At 52.2% G+C, this 20,886-nt stretch overlaps 2 protein-coding genes across 12 annotated transcripts in view; one reads left to right on the top strand and one right to left on the bottom strand.

Moving 5' to 3' along the window:
* Positions 1-13,827, bottom strand: part of TMEM104 (transmembrane protein 104) — a 62,785-nt gene extending 48,958 nt beyond the window's left edge. For 2 of the 3 annotated variants that reach the window (XM_054456296.2, XM_063657097.1), the window contains exons 1-5: positions 13,698-13,800; positions 12,859-12,970; positions 4,665-4,786; positions 1,709-1,790; positions 288-384 (exon numbers count right to left, since the gene is read on the bottom strand). In XM_054456296.2, coding sequence (XP_054312271.1) covers positions 288-384; positions 1,709-1,790; positions 4,665-4,786; positions 12,859-12,903 — 346 coding nt within the window. In that variant the 5' untranslated portion in view covers positions 12,904-12,970; positions 13,698-13,800. Of the gene's footprint in view, positions 1-287; positions 385-1,708; positions 1,791-4,664; positions 4,787-12,858; positions 12,971-13,697 lie in introns of all 3 variants that reach the window. The other variant, XM_054456294.2, reaches the window with a different exon arrangement.
* Positions 13,828-13,870: 43 nt separating this feature from the next.
* Positions 13,871-19,713, top strand: NAT9 (N-acetyltransferase 9 (putative)). Of its 9 annotated transcripts, none has more exons than XM_054456301.2 (7): positions 13,871-14,008; positions 14,493-14,656; positions 16,582-16,691; positions 17,227-17,370; positions 17,990-18,049; positions 18,210-18,304; positions 18,406-19,713. In XM_054456301.2, the coding sequence occupies exons 2-7, from the start codon at positions 14,565-14,567 to the stop codon at positions 18,538-18,540; spliced, it is 636 nt and encodes a 211-aa protein (XP_054312276.2). In that variant the 5' UTR covers positions 13,871-14,008; positions 14,493-14,564; the 3' UTR covers positions 18,541-19,713. The 9 variants fall into 9 exon arrangements, with proteins under 9 accessions (XP_054312276.2, XP_054312273.2, XP_054312275.2 ...); XM_054456298.2 differs by having other exon boundaries at positions 13,883-14,008; positions 16,579-16,691; XM_054456300.2 differs by having other exon boundaries at positions 13,900-14,008; positions 14,496-14,656.
* Positions 19,714-20,886: the final 1,173 nt, after the last annotated feature.

The following is a 20,886-nucleotide window of genomic DNA, read 5'->3' as shown; positions in this document are numbered from 1 at the left end:
CATTTAATCGTCTCAGTAACAGGAAGGGGTATGGGGGGAAACTGAGGTGCAGAGGTCAAGGAACTTACCAAGCTGCAAATCTGAGTAGTGGCCAAGCCAGCAGGGGCCACGCCTGTGCCCAGGACTGAAACCCTGTGCTCTTTTGAGTCTACCACAGGGCCTGCCTCAGAATCCAGGGGCAGGAAATGCCAGAATCTGCGGGGAGACTCTCCAGGGCCCTCTCCATGAAGAAAGGGAACCCTGTGGCCCAGAGGGAAGTGCGGGCCCGCGAGGACCCCAAGACTTACGCACAGACAGGATGGGCCGCTTCTCTGCCCGCTCGTAGTTGTCCCGGATGAGAACATCGCTGTCTGAGGCTGTGGAGGAGTCGTCATCTTCCTCCTCCTGGGAGGTGGTAGGATGGACGAGGAGGAGGGAGGAAAACAAGGGAAAACAAAGGAGCACATCAAAAAAATACAAAATGTTAGCCAGGTGTGGGGTCATGTGCCTGTAGTCCCAGCTACTTGGGAGGCTGAGATGGGAGGATCACCTGAGACCAAGAGATCGAGGCTGCAGTGAGCCGTGACTGCAACACTGCACTCCAGCCTGGGTGACAGAGCGAAGACCCTGTCTCAAAAAAAAAAAAAAAAAAAAAAAAAAAAAGAGAAAAAGAAAAAAAAAAGAGCATGGAACTCTATAGAAAAGCCCTGGGACAATGGCGAACCTGCTTCCTTTTTTTTTTTTTTTTTGAGATAAAGTTTTGCTCTTGTTGCCCGGGCTGGAATGCAATGGCATGATCTCAACTCACTGCAACCTCCGCCTCCGAGGTTCAAGCGAGTCTCCTGCCTCAGCCTCCCGAGTAACTGGGATTACAGGCACTTGCCACCACAGCCGGCTAATTTTTATATTTTTAGAAGAGATGGGGTTTCACCATGTTGGTCAGGCTGGTCTTGAACTCCTGACCTCAGGTGATCCACCCACCTCGGCCTCCCAAAGTGCTGGGATTACAGGCATGAGCCACTGTGCCCAGCCTCTTTTTTTTTTTTTTTTTTTTTGAGACGCTTGCCACTCCATGCTATCTCACTCTGTCGCCCAGGCTGGAGTGCAGTGGCGCAATCTCAGCTCACTGCAACCTTCACCTCCCCGATTCACGCAATTCTTATGCCTCAGCCTCCTGAGTAGCTGGGATTACAGGCACACATCATCATGCCTGGCTAACTTTTGTATTTTTAGTAGAGATGAGGTTTCACCATGTTGGCCAAGCTGATCTTGAACTCCTGACTTCAAGTGATCTGCCCGCCTCGGCCTCCCAAAGTGCTGGGATTACAGGCGTGAGCTCCCCCACCGGACCCTGTGTTCTTTCTTTCTGCAGGGTATCTGTATCTTTAGGAAGCTTTTAGCACAGCTATGCTGCCCCATTATAGGTGGCAGAGACACACTTGGGAAGAAGCGACAGCACAGTTCCTGGGTACAAAGATTTCAAACAGCTGAGCTGGATGCGGGTGGGGGTAGGAGGCCTGAGGCTGAGACAGGAAAGCGGCAGAGGCTCCATTTGTGCTTTAAGCTTTAGGTGGCTATTAAGCTTCAGCTCTGGGACTGGGGTCCAGGAGCAGTGCCGTGGACAGAGCCCGCCACGCACTGAGAGGAAAAGAATGGGCTGCTGAGACCGCCTGTTGGGTACCTGATGGAACAGAGGCATGGCCCAGAGATGAGGGCAACACGCACACACCTTGAGGTTCTCCATCCTCTTCCAGCGGAGCTGCGCGTTGGCCGCAGCCATGGCCTCTATCACAAAGGTGGTGGTCACGAAGCTGAGGGGGCCGAGTGCCCAGCGCCAAAGGTGGACAGGAGGTTGGAGGAGACAGAGAGAGAAGGAAAACACCATTGTTAAGAACTGACCAGACCCACCAGCCCAGACCATTCTCTTTTCTGAGAGCTGTTCCCTAGAGATGGGCTTTACTTGGTAAAAAGGTGTGCATGCTTTGATGTTGCTGTCTCTAGTGAGAACGTATTTCCGGTGCACGAGAGAGAGGGGCGTGAACTAAGTGATGGGAGGGAAACTAACCAAAGGAGAGAGGGAGCTGGGGGCAGAAACGATACTGGGACAAGCAGCGCTGCACACCCAGGAGGGGCTGTCAGGGGCAGATGTCAAAGGACGCTCTCAGTGAGGGGAGGCTGGTTCACAAAGGGCCCCCCAGCTTCTGGAAGGACAGCAGGCAGCTTTCATGTCACCTTGCAAGGACACAGGCAAGTGGTCACCTCCCAATTACATACACTCATGGAAGGAGCATAGGCATCGATAATTGGAAATGGGCACTTTGCTCCGGAATCCATCCCTTTTTTCTTTGGCAGTACTTTTTACTTTCCAAATAATCTGGCTAATATTAAAATAAGCTTGCACTTCTATGGACCAATTCAAAAGGGAGATTGGGAGGTGGCATTAGACGCTTGCCAAGAAGTCAGACTAGATTAGAAAAATCATCTTTTCTTTTCCTCTTAAAGAAACTTGAGGCCAGGCGTGGTGGCTCACGCCTGTAATCCCAGCACTTTGGGAGGTCGAGGTGGGTGGATCACAAGGTGAGGAGATCAAGACCAGCCTGGCCAATATGGTGAAACCTCGTCTCTACTAAAAATACAAAAAAATTAGCCGGGCATGGTGGCACATGCCTGTAATCCCAGCTACTTGGGAGGCCGAGGCAGGAGAATTGCTTGAATCCAGGAGGCAGAGGTTGCAGTGAGCCGAGATTGTGCCACTGCACTCCAGCCTGGGTGACAGAGCGAGATTCTGTCTCAGAAAAAAAAAAAAAAGGAAACTTGAGAGACCTAGATGACAGCTGGAATGCATGAATGCTTTTGTTAATGGAGGATACAGAAGTGGGCTGCCTTCCTGCTAATAAAACCTGAGGTATGAATCCATCTCTGCCGTGGAACAGCGTGGGACGAACATTCATCTCCTGCTTTCCTGAGTCCAGGACAGCTCTGCCACCAGACTCACCCCTGCCTCTCCCAGAGTGTTGACAAGGGCTGGGGGGCTGACTGCTCGCCCTGACGTCAGGTGGCAGGAGGCAGAGGGGTCGCTTGGCCCCACACCAGTTAAACCCACACTCACTCCCACTCTGGGGGAGCAGCCAGCTCTGAAACCCCCATTCCAATAGCCTCAGCACCTCCTAGAAAGGTTTCTCATTATCTTGCCTAAGTGACCGTTTTAAGGGCTTTGGATTTACCCTTCTTTTTGGACGTGAAATTAAAATCAATCTTAATTAAGGCATAAAGAGACTTCTCATGGTTGCGCAAGGCCAACTCATTGATCACGTTCAAACACAAATGGGTTGAGCAAGGAGCGGGGTGTGGTACCCCCTGCCTGGGAGCCCGGAATGATCACTTCCCATTCGATGGCTGCCTGTGCTGAAGGTCCTTTAAAGGGGACAGCAGAGTCATGTAAGGACAAGGACTTCTAGAGCTCTTGGCTGCCAGGGCTCACAGTAGATAATGAACCGATAGTGCCCCAAGATTCACCCTCAAAACTCTCCAAAAGAAATGCATGAAGAAACTGAAAACCATGGGTGTTTTCCTATCCCATTCAGCTTCTTGTACATCTTAGTTTGCTCCAACTACTAAGCTCCGTCTCATCCTTCCACCCGCACCCACTCCCTCCCCCTTCAGATCCCCGCTTAGATGCAGCCCTTCCTAACCCTGCTTCACCCGGCATCCTAGTCCCCTCGCCCTGTTATGCCTTCCTCTTTCCACAGCACTCACTGCCTTCCAGCTCACTCTTCAATTTACCCATTTATTATCTTCACTGCTCACTGTCTGTCTCCCCACAACATAAAGTCAAGTCTGCACAGGCACGGATCTTTGTGGTGAGGCCCCCTCAGTACCCAGAAGGGTGCTCGGTGCACAGATGGGGCAGGGTCGCCTCTCAGGGGAGGTGTTTCCAGGTGCTCCTTCCCATCTCTTTTTTGCAGCTTGTGGATTCCTACCCGGTTGCGAGGATGGAAATGCCTAGTCCTAAACCCCTTCCTGGCCTGGAGCAGTTGCTGACAACTTCAGACTAGTCCCTACGTGTGTGGGAATCCCCGAGAAGAGCCTCAGGTGGAACCCACCCTCCCTGAAGCACCGGCTGGTAAGGCCCACACACCTGGCTCAAGGAGTAGGTGTCCCTGAAGACCTGGGGAGGTACACGGCAGGCGAGTGCCACGCTTGATCACGTACCCAGGCATGTGTTTATCACCTACTTCATTAATTACCTTAAGTAAATTCTAAATTCCAAACTGATTTCCCATGTCACCTTAAATGTTTGTTAGATCTTTTTTCTGTGGCTGGGTGGTATTTTCTCAGACAGCAAAACTTGATGGTAATGTTAATAAAGCACACATTTAATAGCAGGGGAGGTAAATCTGCCAGGGAAGAAATAGGCCAGCATCACGTGAAACATTCCAAAGCCTAGTGGATGTCCAGGTTTTTATCTGATCAGGGCTGTGCAACCGCTCCACTAACACAAGCCACCAGGAGGCCTCTGTGACCACTGTCCCCTCTCTGACTACCCTGGCAAGGACTCACTGAGCTCGAGACAGGGTAGACAGGTGTCTTCCCACCCCCTCAGTGCCCTCATGTTCGGGCTTCCTGGGCCGACTCCCTCCTGCTCCACTCCTGGCCCCTATGGGAAAGTCCCCGCTGCCTCTTACCTCATGAAGCCCAGGAACACCAGCAGGACGAGGCTGACAAGCCACCCGGCAGTGGCGAAGGCCTTGGGCATGGTGAGCGCGCCTGTGCCCACGATGAGGTTAAACATATACACCAGCCCAACCTGGAACCGACAGAGGCGACATTCAAGCCCGGAACTTAATCAACTTCTCCCCCTTAACAGCTCCCAAGGAACAACCCTGGTGATGGCACCACTGTGGAGGCCAGAAGGCCAGACTGTAGACAGGGAAGGAGGCAGGACAGGAGAATTACGCCTGGGGCCTAAGGAGCCAGGCTTGCAACCACAGAGCCTGTTAACCAAACATGAACACGTGGATGACTCAAGCCCTGGGGTTCAGTTTCAGTCTCTGTTCCTGCTGTCATCACTGCCGTCTCCTCCTAAAGCTGCATCGCAGATGCTAGCGCTCTACTCAACCAGGCTGTAGGCTTCCCGGGGACAGAGCATCATAGGCGGGGTACCTGGCACAAAGGTGAGCGCATAATGCTGACCTCAAAGAAACACCCACTTTTCCAAGACCACTGAGCATGTGACTCAAGGTCCTCGCCATTGTCCTTTGGGACATGGATATTCATGCTTCCCTTTCTCCACTCCTCTCCCCATACCAACTTCAGGTTTTTTTAAAAAAAAGTTGAGACATAATTCACATACCATAAAATCCACCCATTTAAAGTACACACATCAGTGGGTTTTAGTAATATTCACAAGGTTGTGTGACCAGCGCCACCAGCTAATTCCATTTTATCACCCCCCAAAAAGCCCATTTCCATTAGCAGCCACTCCCCATCCTTCCCTCCCCACTTGCTCACCCAACTTCAGGGTGATTTCTCAGGTCACTGACTTCAGGTTTTAAACAACTCACAGTTTACAATGATTCCCTTTCTAAGATCTCAACCGTGAATTTCCTGTCTGACCTGAGCTCCTCCTCTTCTGTGATGCTCTCTAGTCCCCCAGCCTCCTCCCCTGCCAATCCTCCCTCCCAGAAGCCCACCCCTATTTTGGCATCATCTGCTTCCTTTCTTGGTGCAATCAGCAGGCTCCACCAAGCACACGCCTCCTTTCCTGGTGTATTTCTCTTAGTATCAACCTTTCAGCAGACCTCAAGTCCAGCTGCCTGCTAGTCACCTACACCTAGACATCCCATCAGTGGCCCCATCCTCCTTCCTTCCCCTCCAGATCACAGTTCTAATGATTTTATTTCTGGAACTTCTTTTGTGGCTAACTCTGGCTCCTATCCTTATTTACAATTCAAATGAGTCTTTCCGGCCTGGACTAGTGCAGTAGACTCCTAACTGGTCTTCCTGTACTCTGCTAAATTGGGCGACTTACCGTATGCTTTACCACCTGTTTCTGATCATTAAAAAAGACAAACACCTCATCTCTGGGAATGCTTACCCATTTCTCATTTTCACTCCTGTTCTTAGAAAGATGCGCTTTTCTCTATTTTAAAGCTTTTCTAAGATAGCCACATGCTGAATTTGTGATAGAAACACACAAATTGGTGCCCATTCTCCCAGACTCAGTCAATTTTGTTTTTTTTTTAAAGCATAAAGAGGACAGATGCAGTGGCTCATGCCTGTAATCCTGGCACTTTGGGAGGCTGAGGTGGGTGGATCACGAGGTCAGGAGTTTGAGACCAGCATGTCCAACATGGTGAAAACTGTCTCTACTAAAAATGCAAAAATTAGCTGGGCGGTGGCGTGTGCCTGTAATCCCAGCTACTCAGGAGGCTGAGGCAGGGGGATCGCTTGAACCCAGGAGGTGGAGGTTGCAGTGAGCCAAGATTGCGCCACTGCACTCCAGGCTGGGCAACAGAGCAAGACTCCGTCTCAAAAAATGAAAAAAAAAAAAAGCATGAAGAAATAGAGATTGCCAACTCCCGCCTTCGAGCTATTGGCTGGGGGAAGGAGGGGCTGGGCAGTGGTTAGAGAAGACAGGCTTCCCAGCAGGTGCTAACTGGACATTTGAGAGCAGGACAAAAGGGAGGCCACCCTGTGGAGAGGAAAGCGCTCTGCCTGCAGTACCTGAATACCTGGCACAGGACCAAAGCCCTCTTGTGCCACCTCCCCAGCTCCTCCAACTCCTACCCAGCCTTCAGGGCCCATTCCAATGCAACTTCTACCACAAAGTCCTTCCCAGGCTCCCAAAGTTGTCCTGCCTCCCGTCTTTGAATCCTTGTGGCAACAACACTTCTTATGCCCTCTCTTGGGTTTCAGATATTGGCATATTTCTCTTTTCCCTGTTACTAAATATGAAGCTCACTGTGGCCGTGGGCTGCGTCTCACTTCTCTCTGCATTTCTCAGGGTGTCTGGCACACAGGCTGGAGATGGGAACACCCAGCTGATTGCACTGGACCCTACTTGAGTTATCTCTGACGTGAGTCTGAGAGTCTTCATCATCCAGTTTTGGACGTCACAATCTCAATTTTTATTTTTATTTTTTGAGACGGAGTATCGCTCTGTTGCCCAAGTTGGAGTGCAGTGGCGTGATCTTGGCTCAATGCAACCTTGCCTCCTGGATTCAAGCGATTCTCCTGCCTAAGCCTCTGGAGTAGCTGGGATTACAGGCACCCACTGTCATGTCTGGCTAAGTTTTGTAATTTTAGTAGAGACAGCGTTTTACCATGTTGGTCAGGCTGGTCTCAAACCCCTGACCTCAGATGATCCGCCCGCCTCGACCTTTCAAAGTGCTGGGATTATAGGAGTGAGCCAGCACGCCCAGCCCGCAATCTCGATTTGATCCCACAGACAAATCCCAGAAGGATGAAAACAAGTTTGAATCATCTTCCTATGCCTTGGTTGGATCACATCATCATCATGATATGATTCCCCTTTGGGAGTCCTGGCTCAGAGTGGTGCTGCTAGAATAATTTTGAGGGCAGCAGCTGGGTGAGACAGGGGACACACAGCCCATTGCTGATCTTCTGAATGGGAAGTTCTGGCTTTTAACAGTGGCTGTGAATGTCTATAACTCATGTTTACTTTTGCTGAGGTTAGTTTCAATCACTGGTACTTTCATGCTCATGTGTACGAGGGTGAGAATGGGTCATCTAGCTAGTTCTGCTCATTTATTCAAAAACCAACAAGAGCCTTCTACAGACCGGGCCCTGTGCTTGCAGCTGAGGATACAATGATAAACCAGACAGACATGGCCCTTGAACTCATGGGGCTACGTTCTAAGGAGGAGGAAACAGACAACAAGAAAACAACTACAGGCCGGGTGTGGTGGCTCACGCCTATAATCCTAGCACTTTGAGAGGCTGAGGTGGGTGTATTGCCTGAGCTGAGGAGTTCGAGACTAGCCTGGGCAACATAGTAAAACTCCATCTCTACTAAAATACAAAAAATTAGCCGGGCATGATGGTGCACGCCTGTAATCGCAGCTACTCGGGAGGCTGAGGCATGAGAATCACTTGAACCCGGGAGGCAGAGGTTGCAGTGAGCCGAGATCATGCCACTGCACTCCAGCCTGGGAAGAAAACAACTACGGTTACAGCTTGAGAGAGGCATTATGAAGCAAACAATCAGGGCACTGTGAGAAGACACAGTGGGAAAGCATTGGAAACAGTGGATACCCCAGGAAGGGAGCTGGAGGATGAGAAGGTGCTGCCCAGGCAATTGATGAGGGAGAGACTTCCCAGTCCAGGGGCCTACAGTGGGAAAGAGGCAGGTAGGCTTGAGGAACTTTCAGAAGGCCTGTGTGGCTGAAGCACAGCAAGCCAGGCAGGGGTGGGGCTGGAGGAGGCTGCAGTCAGACTGCGGAAGAGCCCTTTTGGCACAGGGGGTTGGATGTTTTGGAGCATTTTAAGCAGGGGACTAACAGAACAGACCCCAGTGGACAACCTAACATCTGCCCTCCCTGCAGCTCTGTTCTCTGCTTATCGCTTCTGTAAGCAGTAATACTTATGAAGGGAAAAAAACCTTATTTCTTTATGGAGAATGATGTTCCCATAATGGAAGTAAAGAGAAAGCAAAGAGGCATAAGAAAGTGATAGTTCTAGGCTAGGTATGGTGGTAGCTCATGCCTGTGATCCCAGCACTTCTGAGGTGGGAGGATGGCTTGAGTCCAGCAGTTTGAGACCAGCCTAGGCAATGTAGCAAGACTCTATCTCTACAAAAAAATAAAAATATTAGCCGGGGACGGTGGCAAGTGCCTGTCCCAGCTACTTGGAAGACTGAGATGGGAAAATCGCCTGAGCCCAGGAAGTCAAGGCTGCAGTGAGCTGTAATTGCTCACTGGGTGACACAGTGAGACCCTGTCTTAAGAAAAAAAAAGAAAGTAATGGTTCTTAGGCAAAAGTTTTATGGGGAAACTAAACAGTGTAAGAGGCATTTGTAAATTCAGGGATGCTTGAAGGCCTTGGGATGTAAAAGTCAAAGGTCACTTGTGGATCAGGGTTTCTCAGCTTGGGCACTATGGAAATTTGGGGGCCAGGTCTTTTTTCATGACGGGGACCTGTCCTGTGCATTGTAGGATGTTTAGTGGCATCCCTGGCCTTTGCCCACTAGGTGCCAGTAACAACCTCTCTCCAACCAGTACTGTCCTGACAATCAAAAATGTCTCTAGACACTGCCTACTGTCCTCTGGGGGGCAGGATCACCGCTAGTTGACAACCACTGCTGTAGAGAGAGGTATAATGAAATAAGCATGCTCCCAAAAGAAACTTAGGAACCTTTAAGAACTTTACAAAGAAATGAATGAAGAGAGAAACTATTGGCAGTTGGGAGCAGAAATGGGTAATTGCAGTTGTCTTGCTTTGTTGCAATTTTTTCAGTTCCAAAGCAAGCCCTGTGTGTTTAGTGGGGGCTCAGGGAATCCTGCAGGGTAATGTAGGACTTCTCTGCCTTCTGAGGACTGTGGCACTCCGGGCGAGCATTCAATCCTCTTTACCTTCTGTAAAGGTAATCAGTGAGGGCCAATCACAGGGAGCAGACAGAGGCAGGAAGCAAATCTGGGCTGAGCCACAGGTTGGGTCAGGAGGGGTTGTGGGGAAGGAAGAGAAAGGAGACGTTCTCTTCTGCTGGTCGTGGGACAGTTCTGTGGGCCAGACTCCTGGGAAGCAGTGGCAGAAAGCTGAGAAATAGGCTCTACTGCAGTCTTGATAATGAAGACCAATGCATGCATTCTAAACTGAGTTACCTCCGATTCTCACCTCTTCCTGTGTAGCTGCACTGGAGGAGGCACAGGCACTGCTCCCTGAGATGGCTGGCCTGCTCTCCTATGTCCTAGAGAGCTCAGTGCAGCATCCCACGTGCCTCATCTCCACCCAGCAGCCTCACTCATGACCTGCATGGGGCAGACGTCACCAGTATCTTTCAACAGCTTCCCCTCTGACAATTGTCAAAGGAAACAGAAGGCAGCAAAGATGCGGAAGCAATGACTAGGATTTCAGGGTGTGAAACGAGCCTCTCTCCTTCGAAAGCAACCGCAACAATCTTCAGCAGGAACCAGCAGGCAGAGGCACCCTCAGTGGCTGACCCTTCTGTCGGGCGTGACCTACAGCATCCTGTATTTTGATCACACAACAACCACTTCAGTTCTGCGTCACTCCTGGTCCTCATAAATGGGGAAACAGACATGCCTATCCTGAGATCCCTTAAGGGGACATGTACCTCTCTGAATCATGTTCCTGTGTTCAGCACTATCCTTGAGAGGGTGTGACATCTGAGCCACCTAGGAGGCTCATCTGCTTGTTACAAATATTTTAGGCAGAATAATTCAAGCTAAAGTGAACGTCCTTGGAACTCCTGAAGGGGAAAAGAACTCAAAATGAATGGGGTAATAAAGAGCTAAGGAGAGGCTATGTCTTGTAAATGACCATGGGCTGAAGCACATGTATGAATTACCTGCCCCGTGTCTTGGTTTCCCAAGGCAGCCAGAGCAGAGTTCTGCCCACACTGTCTTGAGCTGGAGCCTGCAGGGGAAGTCAGAGCAGCCAGCATCAGCAGCGAGTTAGTTCCACAGCTTATCTGGGTTCAGTGACAACAAACTCTTCTGGTCTTACAGAGGACCAAGAATTGTTCCAGGACGGGGAAGTTAAGGAACCCTTAGGAAGAAGGTGTCTTCTCCCCTCAGAACACTGACCACTACACCTCCTGTTTGATGTCACATCATCCCCACCCCACCCCACCCCATCTCCTCCCTACATCTCTCTACATCACCAGTAGGATAAAAGAACACAAGCACTTGTTTATGGCCAATGCCCAGAGCTGGCCCTCTGGGCAACAAAGAGCCTGAACGAAATAAAACACATAGGAGATGGAGAACAAAAGCGGGCAGAGCGCACTGAAGCTTGCAGGCCTAACTACCTCATTTCCTGTGGGCACAAGCTGACATGTGAAAGGATCCCTTAAACAACTGGAGATACAAGAAATGGGGACATATCAAAGTGTTTTCCTTACAAAACTTAGTTACAGGGATGACTCATCTCCTTATCTCTAAATTTACAGATATTGTAAGAAAAAGCAGGAGCCGTGGTGACTTTTATATTAATAGACAGCATGGAGATTTCATCGCTGACAGCAGGAAGCTAGGAGCTGTTACATAATTCCACAAATGAGAGGGACACTATTTATTCCATTCCAGGGTTCATGAAAGACTTCCCCTGAGAGGCCGGGCGCAGTGGCTCACGGCTGTAATCCCAGCACTTTGGGAGGCTGAGGCGGGCGGATCACCTGAGGTCAGGAGTTCGAGACCAGCATGACCAACATGGTGAAACCCTGTCTCTACTAAATACAAAAAATTAGCCGGGCGGGGTGGTGCATGCCTGTAGTCCCAGCTACTTGGGAGGCTGGGGCAGGCGAATTGCTTGAACCCAGGAGGCAGAGGTTGCAGTGAGCCGAGATTGCACCATTGTACTCCAGCCTGGGCAACAAGAGTGAAACTCTGTCTCAAAAAAAAAAAAAAAATACTTCCCCTGAGAAATTACACAGGTGATGGGTGAAGAAGCCTCCTTTATTGCCACACATGAATGGCACAGGCCCAATAGGAAGACTCTGGAATCAGGAAGGCTTTCTTCCGGCTGTGAAGGAAATGTCTTGGAGACACTTCCTTGTCCATCACACCACAATGCTAGTCTGTGAAGCTAGCAGAAACAGACCAGGGATCCCCAGGCTAGGAAGCTATGTACAAGACAGGGCAGCTGTTGAAGGCAGGTCAAGTTCTAGAAAACTCTTGCTACTTAGGGCAGTGCTGCTTTTGCCTGGGAGAGTTGGTAGCAACCTGAGTCAACCACCTGATTATTCCAACCCTCTGGCTGCTTATCCAGGCAAGAGGGCCCTGTGATGTAACAACTATGACCAATCATACGTTACATAGAGAAGATAAATTGAGTGTGTGTTGGGGGCAGCCAGAGGTAATACAGACCTAAGACAGTGAGAATCAATCATTCTAATTGTTCTAATTGTAGAGTCCACCAAACTGTAATTAGAAGTCTCTGTATGCTTTCGCTGCTTCTTATGCCATCCAAGACTATAAAAGTTGTGCAATTTAAAATTCAGTAAAGACCAAAGAGGTTTCCAACTGCTGAGATGAGCAAAACCCAGAGTCAACAGCTGTCAATCACTGTTCATCTGAAGGGCAGCACTGCAGGCAAGTGTGGTAGCCTGGAGATGAACATTATTCTTTATTTTTGAGACGGAGTTTCGCTCTTTTTGCCCAGGCTGGAGTGCAATGGCTTGATCTCAGCTCACTGCAACGTCCGCCTCCCGGGTTCAAGCGATTCTCCTGCCTCAGCCTCCCGAGTAGCTGGGATTACAGGCACGTGCCACCACGCCCAGCTAATTTTGTATTTTTAGTAGAGACAGGATTTTACCACGTTGGCCAGGCTGGTCTTGAACTCCTGACCTCAGGTGATCTGCCCGCCTTGGCCTCCCAAAGTGCTGGGATTACAGGCGTGAGCCACCGTGCCCAGCCCGGGATTAACATTATAAACAGCATGGCGATTTTGTCTGGCTTGACCACTCTGACAAACACCGTAAAAAGAGAATAAATCTGACTTACATTCTGAGCCAGCACAGCAGCACTGTAGCTGCTGCCCCATGGGACTCCCCCATCCTGCTTTCACTATGGTCTGCTCAAGCAGCAACACTCACTAGTCCCATCCCCAGGAAGCAATGTGCTTTTCTAGAAGCCAGGAACACTTAAGTGAGCAAAAGGTTCTATAAGTCACACTCACGTAGGAAGAGTAGAGTTCCCCGGTCTCTGTAATTTCACCCGCCATTTCCAAAAGTGAGGAAGGGCTGGCAGCAGAGGTTCCTTAGGTGCAAGGGCGGCGGCTGCTGCAGCTCCTTAAAACAAAAGAGCAGGCTTCACCTATCTGATGGACTGAGACAGGGGTGGGAGGAGGCTTGCAGACTTCCCCTGCCACCTCTGGTTTTTTTAATCACAGACACTTAGGGCCTCAGTATCTGTCACAAGACTCACCTCCGAGGGAGGGGTCACCCTGGATGACAGAAATCTGGACGGTTTCTTCTAACTTTTCCCTTGCTGTGCAGGGCACTGCTCTGTGCCCAGCACGGATGTTTTCAATGCTGCTCGGGGTGCAAGTGATTTAAGGGGCCTCTAAAACCACTAAGTCTCACCCACCACAAGAGCCCCCTTTCCACGCTCTGGGGTGGTTATCCTCGTTTAGTTCCAGGAACCAGGAGCTCACTACCACACAGGGGAGCCCAAGGAACTGTCTGCCGCCTCTGCCTAGGGCAGGGAGCTGGGGGCTTTCCTACATTGCCCTTCCAACCCCACTCCTGGCCCTAAGGCCTCCTTTTTTTAATGGGGCCTCCACTCCGTGGCCCCACCTACTCTCTTAGGGTTCCCCACCCTCAAAGCTCCCTCTTTTCTCAAGAGCCCCACTCCCAGCCTCTCCCTCTCTCCCCCTCCTGGAGGAGTCCCGAGTCTAGTGCCGCCCCGCCCCGCCCCAACCTATCCCGACCCGTCCCGTCCTCTCCCGCCCGTCCCGACCCGACCCGACCCGACCCGACCCGACCCGACCCGATCCGATCCGACCCGACCCAACACCTGCAGCACAGCCAGTTCCCAAGCCGCCGCCTCCCGCCGGTCCGCTGCTGCCGGCGCCAGCTGTCCAGCACCAGCGTCCGCAGCGCGCATGCGCCGGCCCCACAGCCCACCTTCTTCGCGCGAGCTGATTGGGCACCTCGCGGGGGCGGGACCGGGATTGGGGCCTGGCGGCTGCCGTCAGCATGGCGGAAGTGGGCGGGGCGCACTCTCACGCGCATGCGGGAGGGGCAGCAGCCGGCCGGGCCTGGGAACGTGGCTGGTTGGAGGAGGTGGATTACCGTTTCTGCGGTGGACGATTTCGTCGGTGGTAGGTGCGTGTGAGCTTGGCAGTACCCGGGTCCGCGTGGTTGGAGAGTCGAAGAGAGTGGTCTAGAACGCCATTCAAATGGGAGGGCCTAAGACTAAGCCCGCCTTGCCCTGAAGTGGTCGGGGGCGGGGAGGAGGGAGTGGCCAGAGCCCCGTGGGGTGGTCGCCGGGGTGAGAGGTTGGAAGCAGGTTCAAGGCAGGGCTGAAAGTTGATTCTGGGTTGGAATCCCTGAACTGGGGCAAGTCATGGGAGTTCTGGGGATACTTTGGTACTTGGTACTTGGTGCTTGGGTTTGAGGAATCGAAGTTCTGGGGAGTGGACGGAAGGAACCGGCACAAACGGAGCCCAGGCTTGGCCTCTTGGAGTGGGAGTCAAGGATTGTTTAATTATCCTTAACCAGCCCGGTTCTCTTTCTTGCAAGAATTCTGGAGTCTGTATTCTCTCAAGTGTCTAGAAGGAAAGAATGACGGAAGTCAACTTAACCCCAGCAGGAAAACTGGAGCTCCCACCCAAAGTTGGAGGAAATTCAGGGTCCTGAAGTCTTTGCTCTCCCTGTCTGCATGCGGGCTGCTACCATGAGGTTGAATCAGAACACCTTGCTGCTGGGGAAGAAGGTGGTCCTTGTACCCTACACCTCGGAGCATGTGCCCAGGTATCTTTCCCGCTTGACATGGGGTGCGTATGAGCACCCAGAGCTGTGTAAGGTACAGCCCCAGTCTCAGGGCTGTTTCCCCTAAGAAGAAACATTGGTTGTGAGAAATAATTATGTATGGGGGGGGGGAAAAAGGCTGGGTGCCGTGGCTCACGCCTGTAATTTCAGGACTTTGGGAGGCTGTGGCAGGAGGATTGCTTGAGCCCAGGAGTTTGAGACCAGCTTGGGTAACGTAGCACGACCTCGTCTCTACAAAAAAATACAAAAATTAGCCAGGCATGGTGGTGCACAGCTGTAGTCCCAGCTACTAAGGAGGCTGAGGTAGGAGGATTGCCTGAGCTCAGGAGATGAAGACTGTGGTGAGCTGTGATTGTACCACTGTACTCCAGCCTGGGTGACAAGCAAGAACCTGTCTCAAAAAAAAAAAAAAAAAAAGGCCGGGTGCGGTGGCTTACGCCTGTAATCCCAGCACTTTGGGAGGCTGAGGCAGGTGGAACATGAGGTCAGAAGTTCGAGACCAGCCTGGCCAACATGATAAAACGCCATCTCTACTAAAAACACAAAAAATTAGCCGGGCTTGGTGCCAGGCACCTGTAATCCCAGCTACTCGGAAGGCTGAGGCAGGAGAATCACTTGAACCAGGGAGGTGGAGGTTGCAGTGAGCCGAGATCACACCACTGTACTCCAGCCTGGGCAACAGAGCGAGACTCTGTCTCAAAAAAAAAAAAAATAAATAAAGGCTGGGCGCAGTGGCTCACACCTGTAATCCCAGCACTTTGGGTGGCCGAGGCAGGCGGATCATGAGGTCAGGAGATCGAAACCATCCTGGCTAACACGGTGAAACCCCGTCTCTACTAAAAATACAAAAAAATTAGCCGGATGTGGTGGCGGGCGCCTGTAGTCTCAGCTACTCGGGAGGCTGAGGCAGGAGAATGGCGTGAACCCAGGAGGCGGAGCTTACGGTGAGCTGAGATCGCGCCACTGCACTCCAGCCTGGGTGACAGAGCGAGACTCTCTCAAAAAAAAAAAAAAAAAAAAAAGAGAGAGACCAGCCTGACCAACGTGGAGAGACCCCGTCTCTAATAAAAATACAAAAAAATTACCTGGGCATGGTGGCACATGCCTGTAATTCCAGCCTGGGCAACAAGAGTGAAACTCTGTCTCAAAAAAAAAAAAAGAAAAAGAAAAACAAATAGAAGCTGGGGACTGTGACTTCCTTGGGAGGAGCTGCCCATCCTCTTCCCTTTCATTCTCTCAGCTTTCTTTTTGGCCTTTCAGCAAGGAATTGCTTTATGTAAACTAAACGTGTGAGAAAAAGAAATTGTCTTCTCACCTAATTGTAAATTAGTGATGTTTCCCTGGTGCCAGTGAATATGTTCAGTTCTTGGAGACTTAATGTTAGCTTGTCCTTAGCATTGTCTGAGCTGCTGAGTTGTGATATCTCCCATTCGAAAGGCTAGGACTGGGTCATGATGGGATTCCTGTGGGGGCAGTTGGCACATGTCTGGTAGATTGGGATAGTGGTGCTGTAGATGGGTATTCTCTACTTGTAGTTTTCCGTTTGAGGGTTCCTGGTGCCCTAACTTTGTGGGATCTGTCCAGCCGCCTTTGTTGAGGTTGGCTTGCCATATACATCCCCTTCCGGAATTTGAAGAATGTTTGGTTTCGGACTGCTCCTCCGCACTGACCCAATACAGGATAGGAAGTTGGACAGATAGAACTGACTCCTGCTGTTCTTGTGTAAGACTAGCTTGCTTCTGGGTCTTGTGCCTGTGGCCCCAGCCTTAGGAGCAACTATAAGCCTTTGGGTCTCCTTTGAGCCCTATGTTAGCCGTGTTGGGTTCTGGACCTTGACATTATAAGCTGTCAGACATATGCCTCTGAATGAGTCCTCCATGTCTAAGGCCACCCCTCTGTCCCAGCAGGTACCACGAGTGGATGAAATCAGAGGAGCTGCAGCGTTTGACAGCCTCAGAGCCGCTGACCCTGGAGCAGGAGTATGCCATGCAGCGCAGCTGGCGGGAAGATGCAGACAGTGAGGAGTGCCCCCCACTCCCCCTAGCCCTGGTACTGGGAGGGCTGACTCCACAGTCAGTCTCCAGGTTCCTTCCCTTTCCCAGCCCTGGCCACAGAAACTTTGTGAAAAGCCTGGAAGGTGCTGGAACTCCTGTATTCTCATGGCCCTGAAGCCAGTCCCTGTGGCTGACCCTTCTGTCCTCTTCCCCACCCATTGCATCGGGCTTGGAAGGATTTGGAGAAAGTAGAGCATTTGGGGCTCTGGCTGTAAATTGAGGCCCTGCCCCTCACATCCCTCACCACAGCCTAGTGTGGTGACTGTCCTCCTCTGTGTTCCCTGCTCAATGAGAATTTGGTTGCTGGTTGGAGAAGCTTTTTCTGTATGAGGCAGATTTGGAGTTTTGTAATGAGCTGAAGGAAGCTCTGGGACCCCCTCTTCTCCTGGCAGACTCAGAGATGCTGGTATTCTGCAGTGCTCTGGCTTGGGCAGGAGTACCATCCTCTCTTTTCTCCTCTGGGGAGTGTGTGTGATAGCCCTGTCACCTCCTCCTCAGAGTGTACCTTCATTGTGCTGGATGCCGAGAAGTGGCAGGCCCAGCCAGGCGCCACCGAAGAGAGCTGCATGGTGGGAGATGTGAACCTCTTCCTCACGGATCTAGAAGACCCCACCTTGGGGGAGATCGAGGTCATGATTGCAGGTTTGTTTCACCTAGCCCTGCCTTCCCCCGACTCCTGGCTCTCAGATCTGCTGACTGAGCCTGCCGAGGCTGCATAGGGTGGGCACTCACAGGGTTCACTGGGAGGCTCCATGTGGTGAGCCCAGGGCCTGGCTGGGCAGCCTGCTCACCTAGCCCCCTCAGCCTGGTGGTACACCCCCAGGCTCATCACTTTACTCCTTATGCTTAGGTGTGAACTTAACCCTTGGTTTGGGGTAGATTCAAGGATGGTTAGTCCCATACTTGGGCTGGGCTGGGGACCCTCAGAAAAAAGTCTTCTCTGGAGCATGTTGTCATATTACAGGAGGAGGCCCTCCTGTTTCTGCTCCTTCTTGGTCCTCAGTTTCCCCCAAGTGACTACTGACTATCCCCATGAGGCAGCATACTGACTCCATGAGGTAAAGGGGTCAGCTTTGAAGTCAGGTTGCTGGGTTGCAAGCTGTGAGGCCGTTCACACTTCTCTGTGCCTGTTTCCTCGTCTGCAGAATGGTAATGATAGTAGCAACTTCAGTTGTTGAGAATTAAATGAGATGGTGTCTGTCAAGTGCCCACACTGGAGCCTGGCACATGGCGTCAGTACCGCTCCTGTTGTCTCTCCTAGAGCCCAGCTGCAGGGGTAAGGGCCTTGGCACTGAGGCCGTTCTCGCGATGCTGTCTTACGGTAAGAAAGTGTAAGCAGACAATGCGGGAAGTGGCCAGGCCCCGGGTGAACCTTGTTCAGGTCTGAGGGTTGGGGGCAGGTGAAGGTTCCTCCTCTGCAGCTTGGGACAGGAGGGGTGGGGGTAGGCGCCTCCTTACTTGCCCCGTCTCATCTCTGCGAGGAGTGACCACGCTAGGTCTGACCAAGTTTGAGGCTAAAATTGGGCAAGGAAATGAACCAAGCATCCGGATGTTCCAGAAACTTCACTTTGAGCAGGTAAGGATGTCCTTGGGCAGAGTGGGGCCTAGACCTGGGTGGTGGGCCTGGTGGTGTTAATACTGTAACTTAGCAGGCTTTGTTCTCTCTGGCTCACGTAGGTGGCTGTGAGCAGTGTTTTTCAGGAGGTGACCCTCAGACTGACAGTGAGTGAGTCCGAGCATCAGTGGCTTTTGGAGCAGACCAGCCACGTGGAAGAGAAGCCTTACAGAGATAGGTCGGCAGAGCCCCGCTGATGGCTGGGCCTTGTGGGCAACCACTCTGTGTGAGCAGGGTGTTGGGCTCACACACTCCAAAGACCAGAGCCCTGCACTGGGAGAGTGCTCCTGGCCCAGCCCCAGGCTGGGAATCACCTTTTGAGGCCCTTCAGACTGTGATGGGGCTTGCTGTGGCCTCCCTCTAGCTAGTGGTGTGGCTGAGCAGACGCCAGGGCCAGTTCCCTTCTCCCCTCCTAGCCAAACCCAGACCCAGACTCTAGGAAACTGGAACGGAGGGCAGGGATCCATGGGAGATGTCGGGATGAAGGTGGGAGCTGGAGGTGCAGGGGGACCTGGAGCATGGATGGGAGTGGACAGGCCTTTCTCCTTAGAGGCCAGAGGTGCTGCCCTGGCTGGGAGTGAAGCTCCAGGCCCTACCAGCTTTCCTGGTTTTCCCGTTTGGTTTGTGTGAAGAGCTACCAGGAGCCCCAGCCTCACAGTGTCCACTCAAGGGCAGCTTGGTCCTCTTGTCCTGCAGAAGCAGGCTGGTGTGACCCTGGGAACTTGACCCAGGAACAATAGGTGGTCCAGAGTGATTGTAGCCTGGCCCCTCAACCTAGTGTCCGTCCTCCTTTCTCCTGGAGCCAGTCTTGAGTTTAAAGGCATTAGTGTTAGATACAGCTCCTTGAGGCTGGAGAACACCCCTCTGTTGAGGAAGCTCAGGGGGCACTGAGGAAGCAGAGGCCCCTTGGGGATGCCCTTCTGAAGAGAGCGTCAGGCCATCAGCTCTGTCCCTCTGGTGCTCCCACTTCTGTTCCTCACCCTCCATCTCTGGGAGCAGCTGCACCTGACTGGCCACGTGGGGGCAGCGGAGGCACAGGCTCAGGGTGGCCGGGCTACCTGGCACCCTGTGGCTTACAAAGTAGAGCTGGCCCAGTTTCCCTCCACCTGAGGGGAGCATTCTGACTCCTAACAGTCTTCCTTGCCCTGCCATCATCTGGGGTGGCTGGCTGTCAAGAAAGGCCGGGCATGCTTTCAAAACACAGCCACAGGAGGCTTGTAGGGCATTTTCCAGGTGGGGAAACAGTCTTAGATAAGGTGACTTGCCTAAGGCCTCCCAGCCCCCTTGATCTTGGAGTCTCATAGCAGACTGCATGTGAACAACTGAAACTGAAAACATGCCTCAGTATAAAACGAACATTATAAAACGAACGCGTTGCTTGCTGTGGCTCCCTTCGTACCATGTGTACCTCAGCAATGGGAGTTCCCTCCGGGCCACCCATTCCTTCCACCAGTCTTCAGGCTAATGAAGAGTCAAAGGTCCCCCAGGGCTTCCCCACCCAGCAGGTGAGATAGGGAGGGGCCTCTCCACAACCCCTGTCGAGGGGAATCTGTCAGGGGCCAAAGGGTAGAAGCAAGGGTGGGGTGGGGGCAGGTCAGCTGAGCAGGGCGCTGCTGTGGTAAGGGTTTTGGATGATTCCTCTGACAAGGAGCAGGAGATGGCCAGATAGTGACTGGCCTGGTGGACACTGTCCACTCCCTGATTCCAGATCTACCTGCTTTACTCATTCCCCTCAGCCCAGGAGCCTATTTTCTGAGAGGTGTCCCTTTGGGTTGGGTGGAGACTAGCCTGGGGGCACCTTCCTTCTGAGCACCTGCGCGGATCCTCCCGGCCCTGCAGCCTAGCTCTTGCAGGCCACCTTCCTGGACCTCCAGATCAGGCTTCAGGTGCCAAAGGTATCAGGGACCTGGGTCTTTTGTTGGGGGCAGGGCATTTTGCCCTTGAAAAGTCCCTTCCACCCCACCTAGCCACACAGCATGTCCCAGGGCTCAGTGGACCGGTTTGTTTTCCGCTGGCACTGGACACTTGCCCTCCAATCAGGTCACAATGGCCAGATAAGATAGAGGATCTGGCACCAGCCTAGCCTGCCCCTGGGAATTCTGCACCCCACTGGCTATAGGCAGAAAGAGTAAAGCCAAGTCCTCACATTCCAAACCCAGCTCCATCCTGGGACAGACACACTTTCCACGCTCCTGGAATTAGAGGAACCTCCCAGAGTCCTCTGAGAACGTTAGTCTGAGCTCCCACTTCCCCTTGTAAATGTCCCCATTAGACAAGGGATCCCCAGCCCACAATCGGTGCTTGCAGCCCGGCACACAGGCATGCTGACCACACCAAGCTGAATACCCGGCTGGGTGCATGCATCCTCCTTCCTACAGGACTTCTGCAGCTAGGCCCTCTAGCTAAAGCTACCCAGGCTTGGGGTCACAGGGAGCCCTAGATGGCCCTCCCTCCAGTGTACCCCACCCTCCCAGCCAAAGACCACCTTGGCTTACCATTTCTCACTTTCTACCTATAAGGGGTCCAAGGCCAGAGGACAAAAC

This window comes from Pongo pygmaeus, chromosome 19, assembly GCF_028885625.2.
Source record: "Pongo pygmaeus isolate AG05252 chromosome 19, NHGRI_mPonPyg2-v2.0_pri, whole genome shotgun sequence".
NCBI classification, from domain to species: Eukaryota; Metazoa; Chordata; class Mammalia; order Primates; family Hominidae; genus Pongo; species Pongo pygmaeus.
Note: the sequence above shows the minus strand (reverse complement) of the source record. Positions and strands in the feature narration are given on the sequence as shown.